This window comes from Penicillium samsonianum, assembly GCF_028829775.1.
Source record: "Penicillium samsonianum strain IBT 33392 chromosome Unknown utg000008l_segment0_segment0, whole genome shotgun sequence".
Lineage (NCBI taxonomy): Eukaryota > Fungi > Ascomycota > Eurotiomycetes > Eurotiales > Aspergillaceae > Penicillium > Penicillium samsonianum.
In genome coordinates this window covers 182,269-200,739 of record NW_026643266.1, presented here as the reverse complement: position 1 = coordinate 200,739, position 18,471 = coordinate 182,269, and the positions used below count along the sequence as shown (strand labels likewise).

General features: G+C 50.6%; 4 protein-coding genes across 4 annotated transcripts; 1 reads left to right on the top strand and 3 right to left on the bottom strand.

Moving 5' to 3' along the window:
• Positions 1-1,103: 1,103 nt before the first annotated feature.
• On the bottom strand, positions 1,104-3,974 carry N7471_013028 (cytochrome b5-like Heme/Steroid binding domain-containing protein; the record flags this gene model as incomplete). Its single annotated transcript, XM_057285747.1, has 1 exon — positions 1,104-3,974. The coding sequence occupies one exon, from the start codon at positions 3,972-3,974 to the stop codon at positions 1,104-1,106; it is 2,871 nt and encodes a 956-aa protein (XP_057129740.1).
• A 1,846-nt stretch (positions 3,975-5,820) lies between these two features.
• N7471_013027 (4-hydroxybenzoate octaprenyltransferase) lies at positions 5,821-6,798 on the bottom strand (the record flags this gene model as incomplete). Its single annotated transcript, XM_057285746.1, has 1 exon — positions 5,821-6,798. The coding sequence occupies one exon, from the start codon at positions 6,796-6,798 to the stop codon at positions 5,821-5,823; it is 978 nt and encodes a 325-aa protein (XP_057129739.1).
• A 2,228-nt stretch (positions 6,799-9,026) lies between these two features.
• Positions 9,027-15,137, top strand: N7471_013026 (uncharacterized protein; the record flags this gene model as incomplete). Its single annotated transcript, XM_057285745.1, has 2 exons — positions 9,027-9,648; positions 9,715-15,137. 2 exons carry the CDS (start codon positions 9,027-9,029, stop codon positions 15,135-15,137), a joined length of 6,045 nt encoding a protein of 2,014 aa, XP_057129738.1.
• Positions 15,138-15,753: 616 nt separating this feature from the next.
• Positions 15,754-17,201, bottom strand: N7471_013025 (uncharacterized protein; the record flags this gene model as incomplete). Its single annotated transcript, XM_057285744.1, has 2 exons — positions 15,754-16,908; positions 16,956-17,201. The coding sequence occupies 2 exons, from the start codon at positions 17,199-17,201 to the stop codon at positions 15,754-15,756; spliced, it is 1,401 nt and encodes a 466-aa protein (XP_057129737.1).
• Between the last annotated feature and the right edge of the window lie 1,270 nt (positions 17,202-18,471).

The following is an 18,471-nucleotide window of genomic DNA, read 5'->3' as shown; positions in this document are numbered from 1 at the left end:
GATCTCGCTCTCAAGCACCATAATGAGCGACATGATATGGAAATATGCACTGCGTCTAAGCAGTTACATATGCCCTTTTCTTTTATCTACCAGGTATCGAGATTCTCTAACCATTAACAATCAGCCCCGAGGTTAACCCCCCAGCTTTTTACTACTTCCATGGGCACTACGATCCGAGCCGCCGGGTTACCGGCATCAGTCAGTTCACAGCTGCCACGATAGCAACAGTGGTGTGCGTTGTATTTTCTTTCTCAATTAAGCTATTTTTAAGCCCCCAGTACCGAAACCATCACATCCTCGAATTCATGATATTGTTGAAGTAAGAGCCCATTCCTAGAAGCTATATTGTTAAACATACAGCTGACCGACCATTTTGGCCTAGTGGATGCTATGAAGCTAGTAAGATGGGCTTTATTAACATGTCTATTTTCGTTCTTTTCGCACCGCAAGACTCTCTGCGACTTGCTTTGACTGGATGGAGCTTAAGCATCGCCGTCACAGTATGCTACATCATCATGCTTTATCTTGCCGACGATAAATAGGACGATAATTATATGATTTGAGCTCAACGTACTGTAAGAACAAGTTATGTAATTGGTCAGCTTTCCTGTTAGTACACAATATGTCGGTTGAGTTGACTAGTTGAAATGCTTCTTTTTGGCTAAGCAGTGTGATAAATCCTCATGTAATATTAGAATCTCATGCTCATAGATTGAATCAATTTGACACATATTTTTACCCCCAATTTGCACCATTTTTGCCGTCTTATTAAGCAGTGCCAAGATCCCGCAGTTCGACACGTAGATAGGCTACCCCACATTTTCAGCCTTTCGACTCCCAAGATAGCAAAACTAACTGAATTTCCTATTTATTGCTTAAATCAGACCTTTTCCTCCTATAAATCACTACGCAATACTAACCGAGGCAGCGATATTGACAGTACCAGCGGTCTGTAACCAGCCCGTGCCGCTACACCAGGGCCGGCCGTACTTTACTGCGCGTCAATCGCATTGTATACTTGAACATTGCCCAGCCGTTAGCATTGACTAGTAAACGTTTAAAATCTATATAACTTTCTCAAGGCAAAAGTGGCATCCACTGCACTATTGAGTTCTCTCCTTTGTCTGCTGAATAATCTCCTGCGTCGCCATCGCCATCATCTTGGGCAGCTCGTCATGACGCACCCACCTCAAGCCGTGTTTCAAGGTATCCAATACTCCATGCATTGCAGTAGCTGCTTCCTCGTGAGCGTTAAATAGCCGTTTAATTTCTACCGCACAGTGCTTCACGTCGTAAAAGCCCGAATCATACACTGCTCGCTGCTTCTGGGCCATGGACGCAAACCAGTCGTCCATGACGCCGCACAGCGCCTGGGTCATCTCTTCGCATAGCGACAGCTTGCCGAGCATTGCCACCCACGACGCTGTGAACTGGATCCATGAGCCCTGAATCACTTCTGTCGGGGGTACCCGTGGTAGTTGGTGGATGGAGCCCGTCGGTCGCTCCTCAAAGCGTGTAGAGTTGGTCAGGTCGTTTTGAATCTGAACAATGGCGTCCAGGCATTGATAGACTAGGCCATTCTCACCAGGAGCTTCATCTTGGGGGTAGCCCACTTGTAGTTCGTTCAGGAGGGATTTTACTTCGAAACTTCCTGCGTGGACCGAGTTGAACATGTCGTCTGCTTCGAGACCTGCGCGGCACATCAAAGTCTTTTCTCCTCCAGGGTGAAAAGTCGACAACAGAGAAATGTCCAAAATGACCCCGTTCAACGATATCCAGATATCGCCTGGTGCATTGTGGCGCGCCAGTTCCCACCGTGAAATGGGACGAAGTGTCGTCTTGCGCTTCGGCGCCGCCCGCGAGGAGGAAGCAACGTGAAGACGCAAGCTGGGCATCTTTGAGGTAACAATCGGTGAGAGTCGAGAGCTGAGGATACTCTTCTTGGCCAAACGCGCTCCTTTGATCTCCTTGGCAACGACGATACCAAACTCTGCTGAGCCACAAACATATGTCGCTCTAGCTGGCGGCAGAGGTTCGCTGGCAAGGAACTTGACAACCCTACCAGCAAAGGGCCAAACACCTCTAGACTTGACGTGCTGCACATCGCCACAGTTTGGTTGAGAGAGACAAAATATAACTTGGAGCTGATTGCCGAATTTCTCGGCGCAATCGTAAATGTCCGACGCATACAACAGTTCATCAAGTCGCCTCACGCCCACGAGCAGCATGTATCTTCCAACCAGTCTCGCTTGTCTCGAGAGCCACGCGCAAAACAGTCCCACGCCGCCATTTTGTGCAATAAACAAGGTGCTCTCTTTGGCGCTCTCGTTGCCTGATATGCGGAAGTGAGGGTTCGGTTGAAGTGCCAGCCGCACGGTACAGTCGCCGTGTTGCGAGCACAGAAATGACGAAACAGCCCCCATGTTGCGGCAGCAAATTTCAACAGAAGTAGTTGGAGATAAAACAACATGTTCATTGCATCCATTGTCAGTGGAGGGGCTGAATCTGGTAACAGAATACGTTCTCGACTCTCTGATGCCGCCAACCACAGGAGTGATGATGACTGCGTCACCTGCGCCTACGACGATTGGCGTATCGAATCTGAAACGAATTCTGGCAGATTCGACATGACCCGTAGAACTTAGTATGCGGGAGACAACCCTACCGTAGGCAGGTATTGTCCGGCTAAGTGCGTCGGTGCCGAACCGCACGTCCATCGCGGACTGCAGCGTCGCCGCGAGCTGGCGTTCCGGGGACGCTGCCTTTTCCGTTCCCGAGGAGGTATACAGCTGGCCCGCCCGCAAAGCGAGCACAATCCTCAGCGCCTTCTTCCGGTGCATCTCATATAAGCTGTACATCAGCTGCTGGAAGACCGCAAATGAATGGCGCAGCTCCGGGCTGGCGCTGCTCGACGATGCCAGAGCCCGAAGCGACGGTGCAGATGCAACATCGTGGATCAGGGACCGAATGTTGGGAGGGAAATTCCGCGACCGCATCGTTAGTTCTTCTAGGAGCGCGTCGGCGGCCGTGGGGTCGTGTCTTCCGCAGAGGGCATCGAGCATTCGAAACATGGGGCAGTCAGCGCCGCCAGCGCCGAGCGATGCGTAGCCAACTGGCTTGGAGAACTTGGCAAACGTTTGGCCCCAGATGACTTCGTCAATCATCATGCCAAACAGCTCTTCTCCCGCCAATGAAACACTCGTCTGAAGTTGTTGCAGGGCGCGGACGACCCCGCCGGTCGCGCCGGGCATGTCGTGGAGGAGAGCGTGTATCGTATGTAGATACCCGATGCCCCCATTGTCCTGGAATATTTCCTGCACTGAGCGTTGCGTGCCGTTGGTCCGTATCACCTCGTGCAGTCTTCCAAATTGTTCGTGGGATCCGGCGTGTCGATAATCGCCCTGCGAGTACCAGTCCTGGCTGCAGTTGCGGAACAGCATATTGACTTGGTCTTGTACCGCCTGTGGCAGAGGAATGCTTTTTGTTCTTGCTTCTTCCGCATGCTGGAGCAGCTCGTTCGCCATAGCCAACGCCAAACCTGACAATGGAACGGGGTTCCCGCGTGTCTCGGTGGCCAGCCCGCGTCTTTGGGACAGGACTGCTGCAAGATCTTCATGATACAAGACTTGAACGATGAGTTTATGATCACAAAGAGCCCGCGGTGTCGCGACCGTACCACGCCTCGGCCAAGCATACGTTTGCTCAAGAGTAGTCAGGTACACACTGAGCGCAGCGCACAGCTCCTTATTTGTGGAAGATTCCACGGCAATCGCCTCGAGTGTCTCGGCACTGAAGGTCTCGTCCAGGGCGTCAATCAGCCGGCGATGCTGGCCCAGCTGTACTGCTCGCCCAAGGTTGCTTATTGCATCATGGATGGATGAGTAGCATTCTCGAGTGCGTTTATCGGATATCGAAATTCTTAGATGCTTGAATCGCGGAACCCGGTCCAGATATCCATTCATCACTGCTGTCATGGTGGCTCAACGATCACCAATCCGTGGTTGTTGCATTTAGTTGCCCTCATGATAGTGTACCTTTCCTGTTTTATATATGAGATGATGCAATTACTCAGATGGACTCTTCAGCCCCTTTCGGGTATACCTAATATTAGTTGCGAGATAACTTAATGCTCCATGCACTGCAAGGGACAACACATTTGCAGGGACAAAGCACCGTGGGGACAGAGCACCACAGGGCTCATTCAAAGTTTGGGCGATCAATTCCGTCTTCCCCATCACTGACGAAACAGCTTGCTTGGTCTGGCGGTAGCACCTTTGCAACGCCATATATCCATACGGAGGTGCGCGTCAAAAGTCTCTGCCCACCTCATAAGCACTAGCGAGTCCTAGTGCCGTATTATTGAGACGCTAGGCCATTCGAACCTGTACCCGGCTTTCTAAGTAGTGATCCCCACTCAAACACCAGAAGAGGCACAATTTCCTGAGAATCTCACCATATTGCTTTTGAAATTTAAAGCGATTTTGACACCCGTAAACCCCCTATCTACACCGCTCCCTGGCGATTTTTCTTGGTTTACCCCTATTCTGACCACAAATTATGAAAATCTCACTAATTATAAGCCTGAGATAGGACGACCTGATGTACTGGCACTGCGTGTGTGCAGCTGCCTCGCTTTCATACCAATATGCCTTATTCTTATGAAACTCGCGCCTCGGTGCTCTCCTTGATTAAATTGGATCATCTTACGCCTTTGAAAGTTGCAAATATCTTTAATATTCCCAAAAGAAGCGTCTGTTTGATTATTCAACATGCCATTGAGCGCGGATATAATCCTGCAGTTAGCCCTTATATTAAGCTCATCATATTGCTGATGCCCCCTGCTTAGGCCGGCCAAAAGTAATAACTGACGCAATTAAGTAAGACGTAATTGACTCAGTAACGTAATTCACTAGTGAGCTGCGCACCACTAGTGAGCTGCGCAGCCTAGAACACATAGTAAAAGCGATAAATTACAACATGATATTTCAACAACGGTTGTCTATATGAGCTTTTCCTCATAGGCTAATGCTTTTTATGTGATGTCTAGCCACTTGTTAGAGTTTAGGGGAATTTAATAAATTAGTGACTGAGATATATATATTTCTGGAGTTCAGCGATGTATTTTTCGCTACTATAACAATGCAAGTTCTCGATTTATTCAAAATTGATACATGATACCAAAAATGCTTATCAATCGCTATCAGCGAGTAATGAAATTAAATAAAAGCGTTGGTTGTTGAAATATCATGTTGTAATTTATCGGTTTTACTATGTGCTCTGGGCTGCGCAGCTCACTAGTGAATTACGTTAACCAAAGACCGCTATAATCACGAGAAATCAGCTAACCGGCCCCTACATATATTCCGGAGCCGTGCGTATACGCACCTCCGTACTCGGGAAAGCCAAGCTTGCGATCCAGCCGATAAACTCAGCGCACTAGTCAGTTGCCCTTCTTCAGCTAACCGCCCTAGGTCATTAAGTTTAAGGGATGCGAGCGCGGCATAACTTCCGCACAGGAGACTATTGTTATACGGCGCAATGCGCGGCACACGTTTTATTCTATTTGCCGTCAAAAATCGGCACCAATGCGGCCGAGTCTAGTCGAAGAAGAAGCTTATTTAATTACATTGTTAGACAGGGGTCCACCGTTTTCCAAGACCGTCTACATCCCAAGCGGCCCCTTGTCTTGCATGGACGACTAGTTACCCTTGCCCGGGCGGCTCGCGGTCCATCCACCCACCCGGTCGCTGCGAAGGCTGTCCAAGCTGTTTCCTCATTTCTGGTCATCGATGGGCAGTATCTCGCCGGGTCGTCATCCGACTAGGTCGCCAGATACTGGGTCAGTAGCCCGCTCGCAATCAGAAAGCCAATGAAGCCAAACGACGAGCCCGCCCATTTTCCACAACTCGCCGGATCCTTCAAATCCACCAGCGCGAGCATCGTGGCCGTGTAGACAGCGCATCCTCCTACACTAAAGACGTGATACGCCACGCCGTCGTGAGCGCCGGAATAGTACAGCAGCGTAACCATCGCGACCAGAAGCAGCCACAAGGAGCATTTTGCGTATCCCTGCACAAGCACCGCCAGGCCCCTCACCCCGACCTTGCAGTCGTCGGCCAGGTCCTGGTGTGCGTAGACGGTGTCGCACAGAACCGTCCACACCGCCGTCGCCGCCATCAGGTAGACCACGGGCTTGTCGTTCATCCAGTGACCCCCGTCGTCGTCGCGTCCCATCGCCAGGCGCCCAAACATGACAGCCCAGCTCATGCAAAAGGCAATCACCAGCTGCGGCGCCGGCATATGTCGCTTCGCAAAGGGATAGTACCCCGTAGACACCACGATCGGACCCATCGCAACCACCGCAGCACGCGGCACTGGCATCAGGCAAATGCCAGCAAAGGCGACCTGCGAGCAGACAAAGACGAATGCCGCCGTCCAGCTTATGGCGCCCCTTGCGATGGGCCTGTTCTTTGTGCGCTCGACTTTTGCGTCAATGTCCGCGTCGACGAGGTCGTTCCACGCGACGCCCGCGTTGCTGACGAAGAAGCTGTGGACGAGAATCACGGCGGCCACACGTAGTACATCTCTCCCCGGACTCCTGAGAGCCGCGGCGGCGTGTAAGACGCCGAATATCTCCGGGAGGAAGACGAGGAACCACGAGATCGGAGGGTTCAGGCGCGAGAGCTGGATGTAAGGGAGAAGCCAGGAGGCGTTCCTCTCGTGGTCGACCGGGTGCCGCGCTTCGTCGTATCCGCCGGTATGCTTTTCGGAGCAAAGGGCAGCTTTAGATGTCGCCATGGCTGGAAGCAAAGGTCGTAGTCTGGTGTCGTAAGTGCACGGCTTGTTGCAAGACTTGTATCTGTTATGACAAGAATTGCGATGACCTAGTTGACGGCGCGCTGAAAGCGGAATAGGTATAGTATGTGGTCTTGAACTCGAAATTGGCTTGACAGATACACTCTTCTTCATTCTTTCTAGCCCCACCGCCAAGGCCTTAGCGCAGATCAATTATTGAGCGGGCCTCATCAAATTGTTGGACATCATAAAAGGCACCAAGTATGATACTGTATCCAGGTATATAAATTACGGAACTCTTACGAGAATAAATTGAATTTCCGTGGAGTTCTTTAGTGGGGCTCTGTAAATCATGTGGGAGGTTGCCTAACAACTGAATCCTGGACTTTCTGCTAGGTGACTTTTACGATATGCATCAATTTGATGCGGCCCGCTCAATAATTGATCTGCACTAAGGCCTTGGCGGTGGGGCCAGAAAAGAGTGCGAAGAGTGTATCTGTCAAGCCGATTTCGAGAACGACTGGTCATTCTCGAGGCTGGCGACGACTCTCACCTCCCCGTGGTGCCGGCTGGGAACCTGTGAATGCCTTGCCTGGGAGGTATTTGCAGAGCTAAGAAGAGTCACCACTGGCCAGCACTGTCCGCTGGCTAGGGCTACGGCGGGAGCGAGAGCTCAGGGGTCAGGGGCCCTGACCCCACGCACAGGCGACAAGGGAACACTTTGAAAACCACCCGACACACGACTGCGAAACCGATCCGACAATCAGCGGACACTAGGGTCGTGGGATAGGACACCCTTGGGGTGCTCTCGGGCTGCTCTGTTGAAAGGAGGATATCGCTGGGTCTGAGGATACACGAACGACAGAGTCAAAAGCAAAACCACGAAGACACGGCACAACCCGGCATGCTTGAATCCACACAGAGAACGACGAGGTACTTTGGTTAGTAGGAGGGGCAACACTGTGTTGCTTGGCTGTTCTGGGTACAGAGAGGATACAACTGGGCAAACTCCTGCGAGACACGGTCGGCCTTGTCAGAGAGATCTTACAAGGTAGCGCGAAATGGATTTGACAATCCGACGGAAGACTGGGTGGGCGGACTGCAGATACGACACTTTCTATATGGCTCGAGAGGACGGACGCGCGTGTCGGTCTACTGAGAGAATAGGATTTTGAAGATGGCTATCGAGGATGGAGTCTTCAAGGCCGCTATGGAAGTAGGCTTAAGGTGCAAACTGGTATTGACTTGCGGAACTGGCTGTGCCCCGTGAAGGATGCGGATGAGGATCGAAGGGGATGCAAGGTAGAGGGTCTATGGGGAATGTACGTAAAAATAGCAGAATACAGGTCTCTAAAGAACTACTTCCCTTTAACCCATCTTTTTTATTGCGGCTTGCTGAATATTTTATCCGAGCTAAAGTCTTGGCGGTGGGTCCAGAGAAGAGTTATTCAGTGTATATTGTCAAACCGATTTCGAGAACGGCTGTACTGGTACTAGTCAGAGCATGACGGCGAATGGACGACCGTGGCCTCAAGTATGTGACGAAACTACCACGCTAACAACCCCTGGCATGGGGGAAATATCCACGGAATTAGTACAGAGGTGGGCACAAAAAGTCTTTGTGATGCGCTAGCTGACTAGTGCGTCTAGCGGTTATTTATGGAGGCACTATTGTTACCTAGTAATTTATTAGGCACGCCAAGTACTCCTAAAACGCGCACTGGACTGCAACTAACCACTCCTCAAGCTCCAAGTCTCACTTTGCTTCTTCAAATATAAAGCTATTTACGCACATCCAACGCCCTATAGGATACTAATATTTAGTGGTATTTTTATTCCAATGCTCTTGATTTTAATAGTACACGCACTTACTAATAAATATGCGAATATTTGCTAATTTTGTGGATACTTATGCTTTCGTCGGCGCATTCCACCACTCCGCTGTCAATGTTGTTAATAATGCACCTGGCAACGTGGAAATGGAAGAGGCCGTGCCCACCAAGCATGCACCCTAGATGTAGGTAGGTAGGTGACTTGGCCAAAAAGCAAATAAACTCTCAACAAGCAAGGCAATGGCAATGACCTCCAGCTTTCAAAGTAGCCCCCTTCTCTGTTATTCTATCCATCTGTTATAACCCCGGACAGCTCGATTTTGTCTCATAGCTCAATCTCTCTAATGACACCGTTTCGGACAAGCACACAAAGCCCAATTTCACCAACAACATCACAATATGATAGCGAAGCCCTCATCCGTCCTGGATCTTTTCCTGGAACAGGCTCGGCAGCAGCCGAGCGGAATCGCAGTTTCCAAAGCAGGCGTGAATCTGAACTATTCAGCGCTTGATCGTGAATCGGACGCCGTCGCTGAGCTGATACAGCGCCGCGGTGTCGTCTCGGGGGATATTGTCCCCGTCATTTCGTCGAGATGCTTGGAGCTGCCTGTGTGTGTCCTTGCCATTCTCAAAGTCGGCGCCGCTTTTGTCCCCATCGAGGCCGGCACCTGGAGCCGCGCGCGCATCGACGCGGTGCTGGCTCGGCTCGACTTCAAAATAGTAATTGCCACCGGCGACGAAAATTATGGAGTATCCATGATTCAAGGTGTCGAGCTCGGAGATGCTATCCGGGCCGCTCGCACAACGGCCACGCCAACACAGCCTCGTCAACGATGCCTTGCGCCTCGTTCTATGGCGTACATAATATTCACCTCGGGCACCACCAGCACGCCGAAAGGAGTGTGCGTCGCACATGAAACTCTTCTGAATTGCGTCGCCCCGGGGCATGAGGATGCGCCGATAAATTTCGGCGTACGTCCTGGAGACACAACCCTGGCGCTGTTCTCCATCGCCTTCGATAGTGAGTAGATGGCTCCATCTCCACGAACTGACTGTTGCACATCTGACCAAAGCCACACGCTCACAGTCTTTTATGGTGCTCTATTCAACACAATATGCAATGGTGGCCGTTTATTATTCTCCGAAACATCCTCCTTCATAGACGACGCGAAGAACTGTACGATTCTACCAGCCACTCCCGCGCTGCTCTCAGCCATCGCAGATCCATCGACGTATTCGAACATTCGCACATTATTTATCGGGGGTGAATCTTCACCGCCGAGTCTTATAAAGAAATGGTCAGCCCCTAATCGCCAGCTGTGGAATGGCTACGGCCCTACTGAAACTACCATTTCCTTGACCATGGGAGAACTACGTCCAGGGCGTCCCATTACTCTCGGTACACCAGTCAGAAATAGCAAGCTGGTCTTGCTAAACCACAACTTGGAAGAGAGCGATGAAGGGGAGATTGGCGTCATGGGATCAGCGGTCTTAGCCCTTGGCTACTACAAAGATCCGCAGAAGACGGACGAAAAGTTCATCCACTGGCACGGCAATCGACTATACTTGACTGGCGACTTGGCCAAGCGGACAGAGGACGGGCTAATATTCCTCGGTCGGAAAGATCAAATGGTCAAGAACCGAGGCTTTTTGGTCAATCTGGAAGCCGAAGTTGTCCCTGCGATCTGCTCCCAGCCTGGAGTCGAGTCAGCCGCCGCCGTCATGCACCTTCAGCGCCTGGTCGCTTTTATAACACCAGCGTCACTTGATGGGACACGGTTACGACAAAACATGCGCTCAGAGTTTGATTCGTTTATAGTACCGGACGAAGTATACTCCCTTGATGAGCTTCCACAAACCACAAACGGAAAAATCGATCACAGGTCGCTACTCCAGGAGCTGAGTCTGAAGAAAATACGTTCGCCACCGATCCAATCCACATCTACGGGCATTCTACTGGTCCTCGAAGAAGCCGTTGGGCAATGTCTTGAAATCCCAAGTACGTTTGTGGATGTGAATAGGTCCTTCACTGAATTAGGCGGAAACTCGCTGCTTGGAATCAAGCTGCTTTCGATTTTGCGACAAAAAGGGCTGACAGCGTCAACAATCGCACTTTTCTCACTACCCAGCCTCGTGAAAGTTTCCAAAGTATTAGAAGTCATCGAGGATGCTGATGGTGTATTGGATTTGGTCCCCAATGTTGGCGTTTCTAGCTTGAAGCCGAGCCACAATGAATCCTCAAAGGCTTCATTTGCCATGACAGATGTCCAGAAAGGAATCATCAGATCATCATTAAAAGAGCCGTTAACCGGGTATATGCTTGTAACGATATCACTACATGCATCTCAGAACGACATTGATGGAGATGTCCTGAGTAAGGCATGGGAGTTGGTTTTGGCAGATTATGAGTTATTTCGCTCCAGTTTCGAGCCGGCAAACGAGAGTTTCACGATCTCAACAACATATGTGCATGACTGGAAGACGGCATTTTCAACGAAAGCTACCATGCCAGACGATATTGCGCGCGAATCTGAATTACTACTGCAGGCGGCCAAGTCAAACAACAGGGACGGCAACATCTTTACGCCAGTGAATGCGTTTCGACTTATTTTGTCCCCAGAAAAATCCTCTGTTCTGTTATGGCTCATTCATCATTCGTTGGTGGATGGTTGGTCCGTCGGAGAAATTTTGAGCCAAGTCAGACGGCAGATGGACAACGATCGTCATGAGCCACCGACAAAACAATTCTCGACATACTCGCAGTCTTTAAGCGCATTCTCAAAAATTGCACAAGGGAAAGCAGAGAAGTTTTGGACCAATCGACTCGAGAATGTTACGGAGGGAACACCTCTCAACATTTGGAACCCGCTCGGCCAAGCCTCAAAGGCCGGAGCTATTGCGGACGAGAGCATCAGCACTGGCCTGTCCTTGGCGCAGCTCAATGTCGGCGCTCAATCGCTCGAAGTTTCATCTGCAGTAGTTTTACATACTGCTTGGGCTGTCTTACTTAGCAACTACGCAGACAAGGATGAAGTCGTTTTCGGCAGCGTCTTCTCTGGCCGAAGCTTCCCACGAGAAAATGTTGCCGAGGTTGTTGGGCCGATAATAAATACTTGCCCTTTTCCGGTCCGTGTCTCCGAATCTGGCAGCAAGTACGATACACTTCAAAGTGTAAAGGATGTCCTGCTCGGGATTGCGGACCATCAGTGGTCTGCATCTGCGATGCTCCAGCAGTTAGCACCCGGAACAATGGCCCGACTCTTTCAAACTGCCCTCTTTTTAGAGTATGATTTGCCAATGAACAGTTCCGTTGCTGGCAAGCCCGAAACCAAGTGGGACATCAATAAAAGAGACTGGCCAGAATTTGGACTCACGCTTCAAGTCCAACAGGCTGCTGGAGAGATCATCCTGCGTGTGGTTTACGATCCTGGCGACTACCAAAAAGACTCCATGTCTCCACTTCTCCATCACTTCCGAAATATTTGTCTTGCATTACTGGATCCAAACGTCTTGCAATTGAAAACAGTCAAGGACATGATGCTTACTTCCTTCAACCGTCTCAACCTGACTCGAAACTCGCCTTTGCTCTACAGTCCCTACTCAGGGTCACGGAGTCTAAAGGAGAAGTTCGAGCATGGTGTGAGATGCTGGCCAGATGCTGTTGCCATTGAGTCCAGCGACGAATCATACACATACTCTGAGCTGAATTGCATAGGCAATTATGTGGCCAGGGTCATCTCTGAGCTGGCAGGCCCAAAGCAAGTCGTGGCTGTGCTCGCAGACGGGAGCAGATACTGGTTGATTTGTGCCCTGGCAGTTATCAAAGCTGGAGCCATATACCTCCCTTTGGATACGAAATTACCTAGTGAGAGGATGAAGAGTATGATACATACTGCTGGCGTAGTACTATGCGTCTATCCCAACTCAAAATGTCACGAGCTTCGCTCATCGCTTCCGGGAGCTCACTTGTTGGCCGAGAAGATTATCCATAATTTCAACTCATTGGAAAATCGGATCGAGGCGCTGGAAAGCACAACAGACATAGATGATTATGCTTACGTCATGTTTACGTCCGGCTCTACTGGCACTCCAAAGGGGATCAAGGTCACTCATAGAGCAACTCTTTCGCACTTGTCTTTTGAGCCGGCCAGACTACATGCCCGACCAGGCAGACGGCACGCGCAAATGTTCTCACCAGGATTTGACGTGAGCATTGCGGAAATATTTGGCACTCTTTGCTATGGAGCAACCTTGGTTCTCAAAGACGACGCAGACGGGCTCGCCCATTTGAGCCGGGTGAATGCAACCATGGCGACACCTTCCCTTCTGGCTACGCTGCCCCCTGACCAATTTCGGAACCTCGACACAATTTATCTCATTGGTGAAGACGTACCACAAGTGCTATGCGACTCCTGGGCTGGTGGTCGAACTCTGTACAACTTTTACGGGCCCTGCGAATGCACCATTGCCGCGACCTGGACCCAGATTGAGCCGGGGAAGCCCGTTACTATCGGAAAGACGGTACCTCGAGTCGGCGCATACGTGCTTGACAGATATAAACGCCCGGTTCCTGCTGGAGTGATTGGCGAGATCTACATCTCCGGTGTACAAGTCATGGAGGGCTACATCGGCACGGATGCAGAGGCCATCACCAAGAGAGCATTTGGCCCAGACCCTTTCGACCGCAATCACCGCATGTACAAGACGGGTGATCGCGGTGCTTGGACATCGTCTATGGATCTGAAGTTTCTGGGTAGAGTCGATCATCAAGTCAAGGTTCGAGGCTATCGAGTGGAACTTGATGAGATTGAGCACTTGATCCGAAACGCCGACGCCAGTGTCAGTCGTGTGACCGCCATGGTTATCCAAGACGCTATATATGCTTTTGCTGTACCAGAGACCGTAAAGGATGGCGATTTAATAAGTAAGCTATGTCGACAGTTGCCCACGTACGCTGTACCACAACGCATATTCGCACTCCCAAGTCTGCCTTTCACTCCGAACCAAAAGCTGGATCGAAAAGCTTTGGGTACCATGGTCACGACTGCATCGAAGATTCAGAAAAATAATCAAACCCTCACCCCAATAGAATCGCTCATTGGGCAAAAATGGGCTGAAAGTATCGGCCTTGAGACTCCAACTGGACTGGGACCAGAGGATGATTTCCTGGCCATTGGTGGCAACTCTCTGCGCCAGATTACCGTCGCTCGGCAGGTCTGCGCACATCTCGGCCAAAATATCCCCCTGAGTCTCTTCATTCACAATACAAAGATGCGCGCACTCGCCAAGGCAATAGAAACCCACACGGCAGGGCAGCAGAGGAACGGCGGTGTGGGATTCGACCTGTTCACGCCAACCGCTCACGACGGGGTTTCCTATCTTGAAGAAATGCGATACCACAAGCATAACAGCTCCACGACTCCATCAGCCCTCAATGTCGCCTTTGTTGTCACATTTTCCGGGGATGTCAAGACCAATTTGCTGATGCAGGCAATCGAGAAGGTCATGTCTGCGAGCGATATTTTCAGGACATGCTTTGCAAGGCAGGGTGCATCGCTTCGGAGAAAGATTTTACCCAAAACACCCGAGGTGATGCACGAGGAGCTTCATTCAGACAGGATAGTGTCTGCATTGGTAGACTTGCCTTTCAACCTCGAAACTGGACCGCTCACAAGAATTGCGATGATGGGAAGCGGCCAACTTGTTCAGGTCGTCTTCGTACAGCATCACATCATTACCGACCAAACTTCCGTCGCCCTTTTCTTCAGACAAGTGGGCGAAATATACTCTGGCCTCCTCTCTGGGACGGATGTTGTCATGAAACCCCCTCGACCATACGCCGACTGGGCGCAGTGGAAGAATCGTCGACTTACAGAACCCCCGACTACAGAAGATGTAAACTTTTGGAAATCCCATCTGCGCAACGTCTCCAATCCGGTGCACCGTTGTCCTCAGCCGCCAAAAACTCTCCAAGATGCCGCGCATTCCACAGTGGCAAGGCTCAAAAAGCCAGCGTCGGCCGCAGCTTTGGGCTTGTTTCTAGGGGTGACGGCAGTGGCCTGGAGCCGTGTTTTCAATGTCGACTCTGCCGTTATAGCGATCCCGTGGATTGATCGCGCAGAGCCAGGCACGGGGGACATGTACGGAATTTTCCTGGACGCACTGCCCGTGTGTATACCGTCAGCTCGAACACGTAACTTGGGCACCATTGTCACTGAAGCAAGTGCGGCAGTGAAGTCAGTTTTGAGTCACGCTCTCCCCTCCCCGCAAATCCGGCGTATTGTTCAAGAAGAATCGCTGTTTGGCGTGGTGCTGGTGTACAACAGGATGCAGGACCAAGTGTCTGCTGGGCTTGATCTACAGGGCGTGTCAGTTACGAGCGCGGCGAAGCGAGCGGCGGGTGCCAAATATCCCGTGCTCATAGAGTTTACCGAGGGCGAGGATTTTATAAGCCTTGAGATTGAATACTTCAAAGAGGGCTCTAAGTGCCAAAGCTCTAAAACAGCTTGAAGAGGAGCTAGCCAGTCTGTTGGAGGAAATAAGTCAGTAGCAGTCTATATTACAATAAAGCTGTATCAATTTCATGACAGGAGCAATGAAGATAATTGGCAAAGCTAGCGCTCATTCAGGGGCCAAGACAGCCTGGTAGACGGTTGTCAGCAACATGACACAGAAATGAGGCGCCAAGTTGTAGCTATACCCACTATATATTCCGTCGCTCTGCTAACTATCAGTACCTGACTGGGAAGATCCTTTGACAGCTATACTGTTTAGCCGAGAGAAGTAGGGGAAACGGTCCCAAGTGGTCTGATTGTCTCGGACACCAGGTGTATCGTATGAGGTCGCATAGAAGGGTGTTTGATTGCACCCTATCCCAGTGATGATTCTCCATATTGCATCAAACAAATACATCCTAACTCTCGACCGATGTATGCTTATGTTTTCCTGTTCACCAGCCTTCGTTGCGGGTATAATATCTCCTATGGAAGAGTGATTCAGTTTCCCACCAGGGGGTATCGTATCGAAGTACGGGCACTTGAAATTCTGAATTCAGGTCTTGGCTGTTTTTCCCTGCGTTCCGACAATACATTTGGCACTTTCTACAGTATGTACCGAGCATCCTAAATTAATAAGCCGTCCACCTCAAAAGCCAGTCACGGGCGTAGCAGTCCAGGATGTCGTCTTGCACAATATTCAAGTGGCCGCTGCGTAGAGTCACGCTATCTCTTTCAGCCTTGTCCATCGTAAACACTTTCGCCCTAGTGTGATTAATGGAAGACTGGACACCATGCATCATCTCATAATGATGGATCAGTTTGACTGCCGGGTTGATATGTTCTTCACCTCGTGCCTCACTCTCGCGGAGCAACTGAAGCCACTCTTCGAACGGCAAAACCTGAAATTGAAATCCGCTTCGTTGGAGGGTCGCCAGCAGCTCCGACCAAGAAAACACGCGCGAGTTACACACGTTGTAGATCGAGTCGTCCACATAGGCCATCCCGGAGGTGTCGGACGCGTGGCTTGGCAAAACGTCGCGTTCAGGCGAAGAGCATGACTCAGCCAACTCGAGTATTACTGTGGCCAACTTGTCCACAGGAAGCCACGAACAGGTCTGATGTAGTTCAGGTAGGGCTCGCAGGGTCAGTGCCGATCGGATCAGCAAAGGAATTGCCTCGGAGTCATTCCACAGGCCTTTCTTCGAATGTCCCGAGACTTGACCAATTCTGAGAGAGTACGCTCTTGCGCCTGACCGGCGTGCAAGACTGACCATCCTTTCTCCCACCACCTTGGACTGACCGTAGCCCATCAGCGCGCTGTTGAGATCGACTGCTTCCTCTTCGATTGTGGCCGAGGAGGCCCCCAGCGCCGTAGAGATGGAAGAGCAAAACAACATGACCGCAGGTTCAAGTCTTCGGACCGAAAGTGAAAACATAATGAGGTTGTATAGTCCCCGGAGGTGTGGCTCGAATTGAGCGAGGGGGAGGTTAAAGTTGACTGGCCATGCAGTATGGATGACTAAAGACACAGAGTCTAGCATATGGTGAAAGGTCTTCCCCACTGGGTCCAGACAAAAGTCAGGCCGGTCCAGTGCGCCATTTAGTGCCACAACCTTTGATGTCTGTTCCGGCGAAAGCAACAGGCCCCTTTCGAGCAGGCTGCCGCGCACTGCCTTTAACGGAGATGCCCTCCACGTGAGACAGTATACAGTCGACACCGAGTCATCGTTCAGCAATTCGAACAGCACGTGTGCGCCCACTGAGCCAGTGGCTCCTGTCAACAGCTTTGCCATGTCAGATTGATGATCCAGAGTCCATTGCATGTACTTACCACGCTCTTGGTCCTCCGTGGAGTTTCCGGGCAAGGGACGTGTTTCCGAAATGAGGAGTATTTCTTGACCAGGTTGTCCATCAGTAAGATACTGTCTTCGGCCGACGAGAGGCTATCTCCGCTCTGCAGCGCGCAGATGTAGAGGGCTAGCTGCGAGAGAGTGCCCATTTCAAACACCGAGTTTGGACTTGGAGAGTGGCAGGGGTCAAACCTGAACTGCTGCAGAATCAAGCGGCGGAGGTGCATTGCTTTCAGGCTGTCGACACCTTCGGAAAAGAGATCGGCATCCACACTCGAGATGGAGATCCCGAGTTCATCCCAGCATAGCTGAAGAAGGTGAGACTGCGTCTCGGCCAGGCCTAGTTGGAGGCCCCCATTGGGTCTGGGTCGCGCTTCCGTGGTGTACAGGGTCTCGATTGATTGGTTGGGTGGCTCGAAAGCAGGGTGATCTAAGCTCTAGAGCTGCGAAGCATACGATTGATTTTCATTCACGCCCTTTCATGTTTGACGCAAAGCAAAGTTTCCCAAAGCGACTGAACAATGACATGTTCTAGTGCACCTAGAAGGAAGGACCCTTGGACTCAAGACATAGGAGAAAGTTAATCTCACAACGAGGGTGGAACCAAGAGCAGGACCGTCGATCATTAAAATCATATGGACAAATCGTTTTTGATGAACCACAGAAACGCTCGGTCGGGGAAAAACGTGATTGTTCATGAATGATTGGGATTTAAGCTTCAATTTAGTCAGATAGCTTACCTGTGGACTTCTGCTCCACTCACCTTCTAGATTGATCATTGTTAATCTGTCCCTACAGTAGCAAAACTTAGGGGAGTTGAAGTATAATCGCCATAACCTCGCCGACCTATTAAGGTATAGAATATTGTAAAACCACTTGCATATTCATGATCGACTGCCAGAGTCATGGTAACAATGAGCCAGGTGCTTGAAAATAGACTTTCGGGTTCTGTACATAATTGGCCCCACAACGTCGACTCCGGCCATTTCCGCAAGCCAATCGGTTTCTCGGCTTAGTACACGAACCGGAGAGTTTACTTACATAATCCCCGAGGTCGGCCTGAAGTTAGCATGAATTTTTATAAGCTGTCTGCTAGAGTTACCAGGCTGGTATCGAATTCGAGCAGATGGAGAGAGGAAGTGTTGGGCTCGAGGAAAGTATAGTCGTGGGGGCAAAGGCTGATGCATGAGAAGATACACAGCTTCTGGGACGTTCTATTGACCAAATAAACAAAACTCGACAGAGGACCAATCACTCTCTTGCGAGGGCAACTAGGAGAACACGACCGCGGATCGGATCTCTATTGCCAAAAGTCTGTGCTATATTCCAAATACCTCATCTGCCCCAACCGACCTCCCAAGCAACAAAGACCTGTTCCATCCGTAATCTGACGGCCCGTCAAGACTAGGTTTGTGGATCGTGTCTGGACCTTTGCAAATCCTTCCAAATTCTTCTCCGGGCCACAAATAGAACCTCCTTGATCTACTGTCCCGTGGG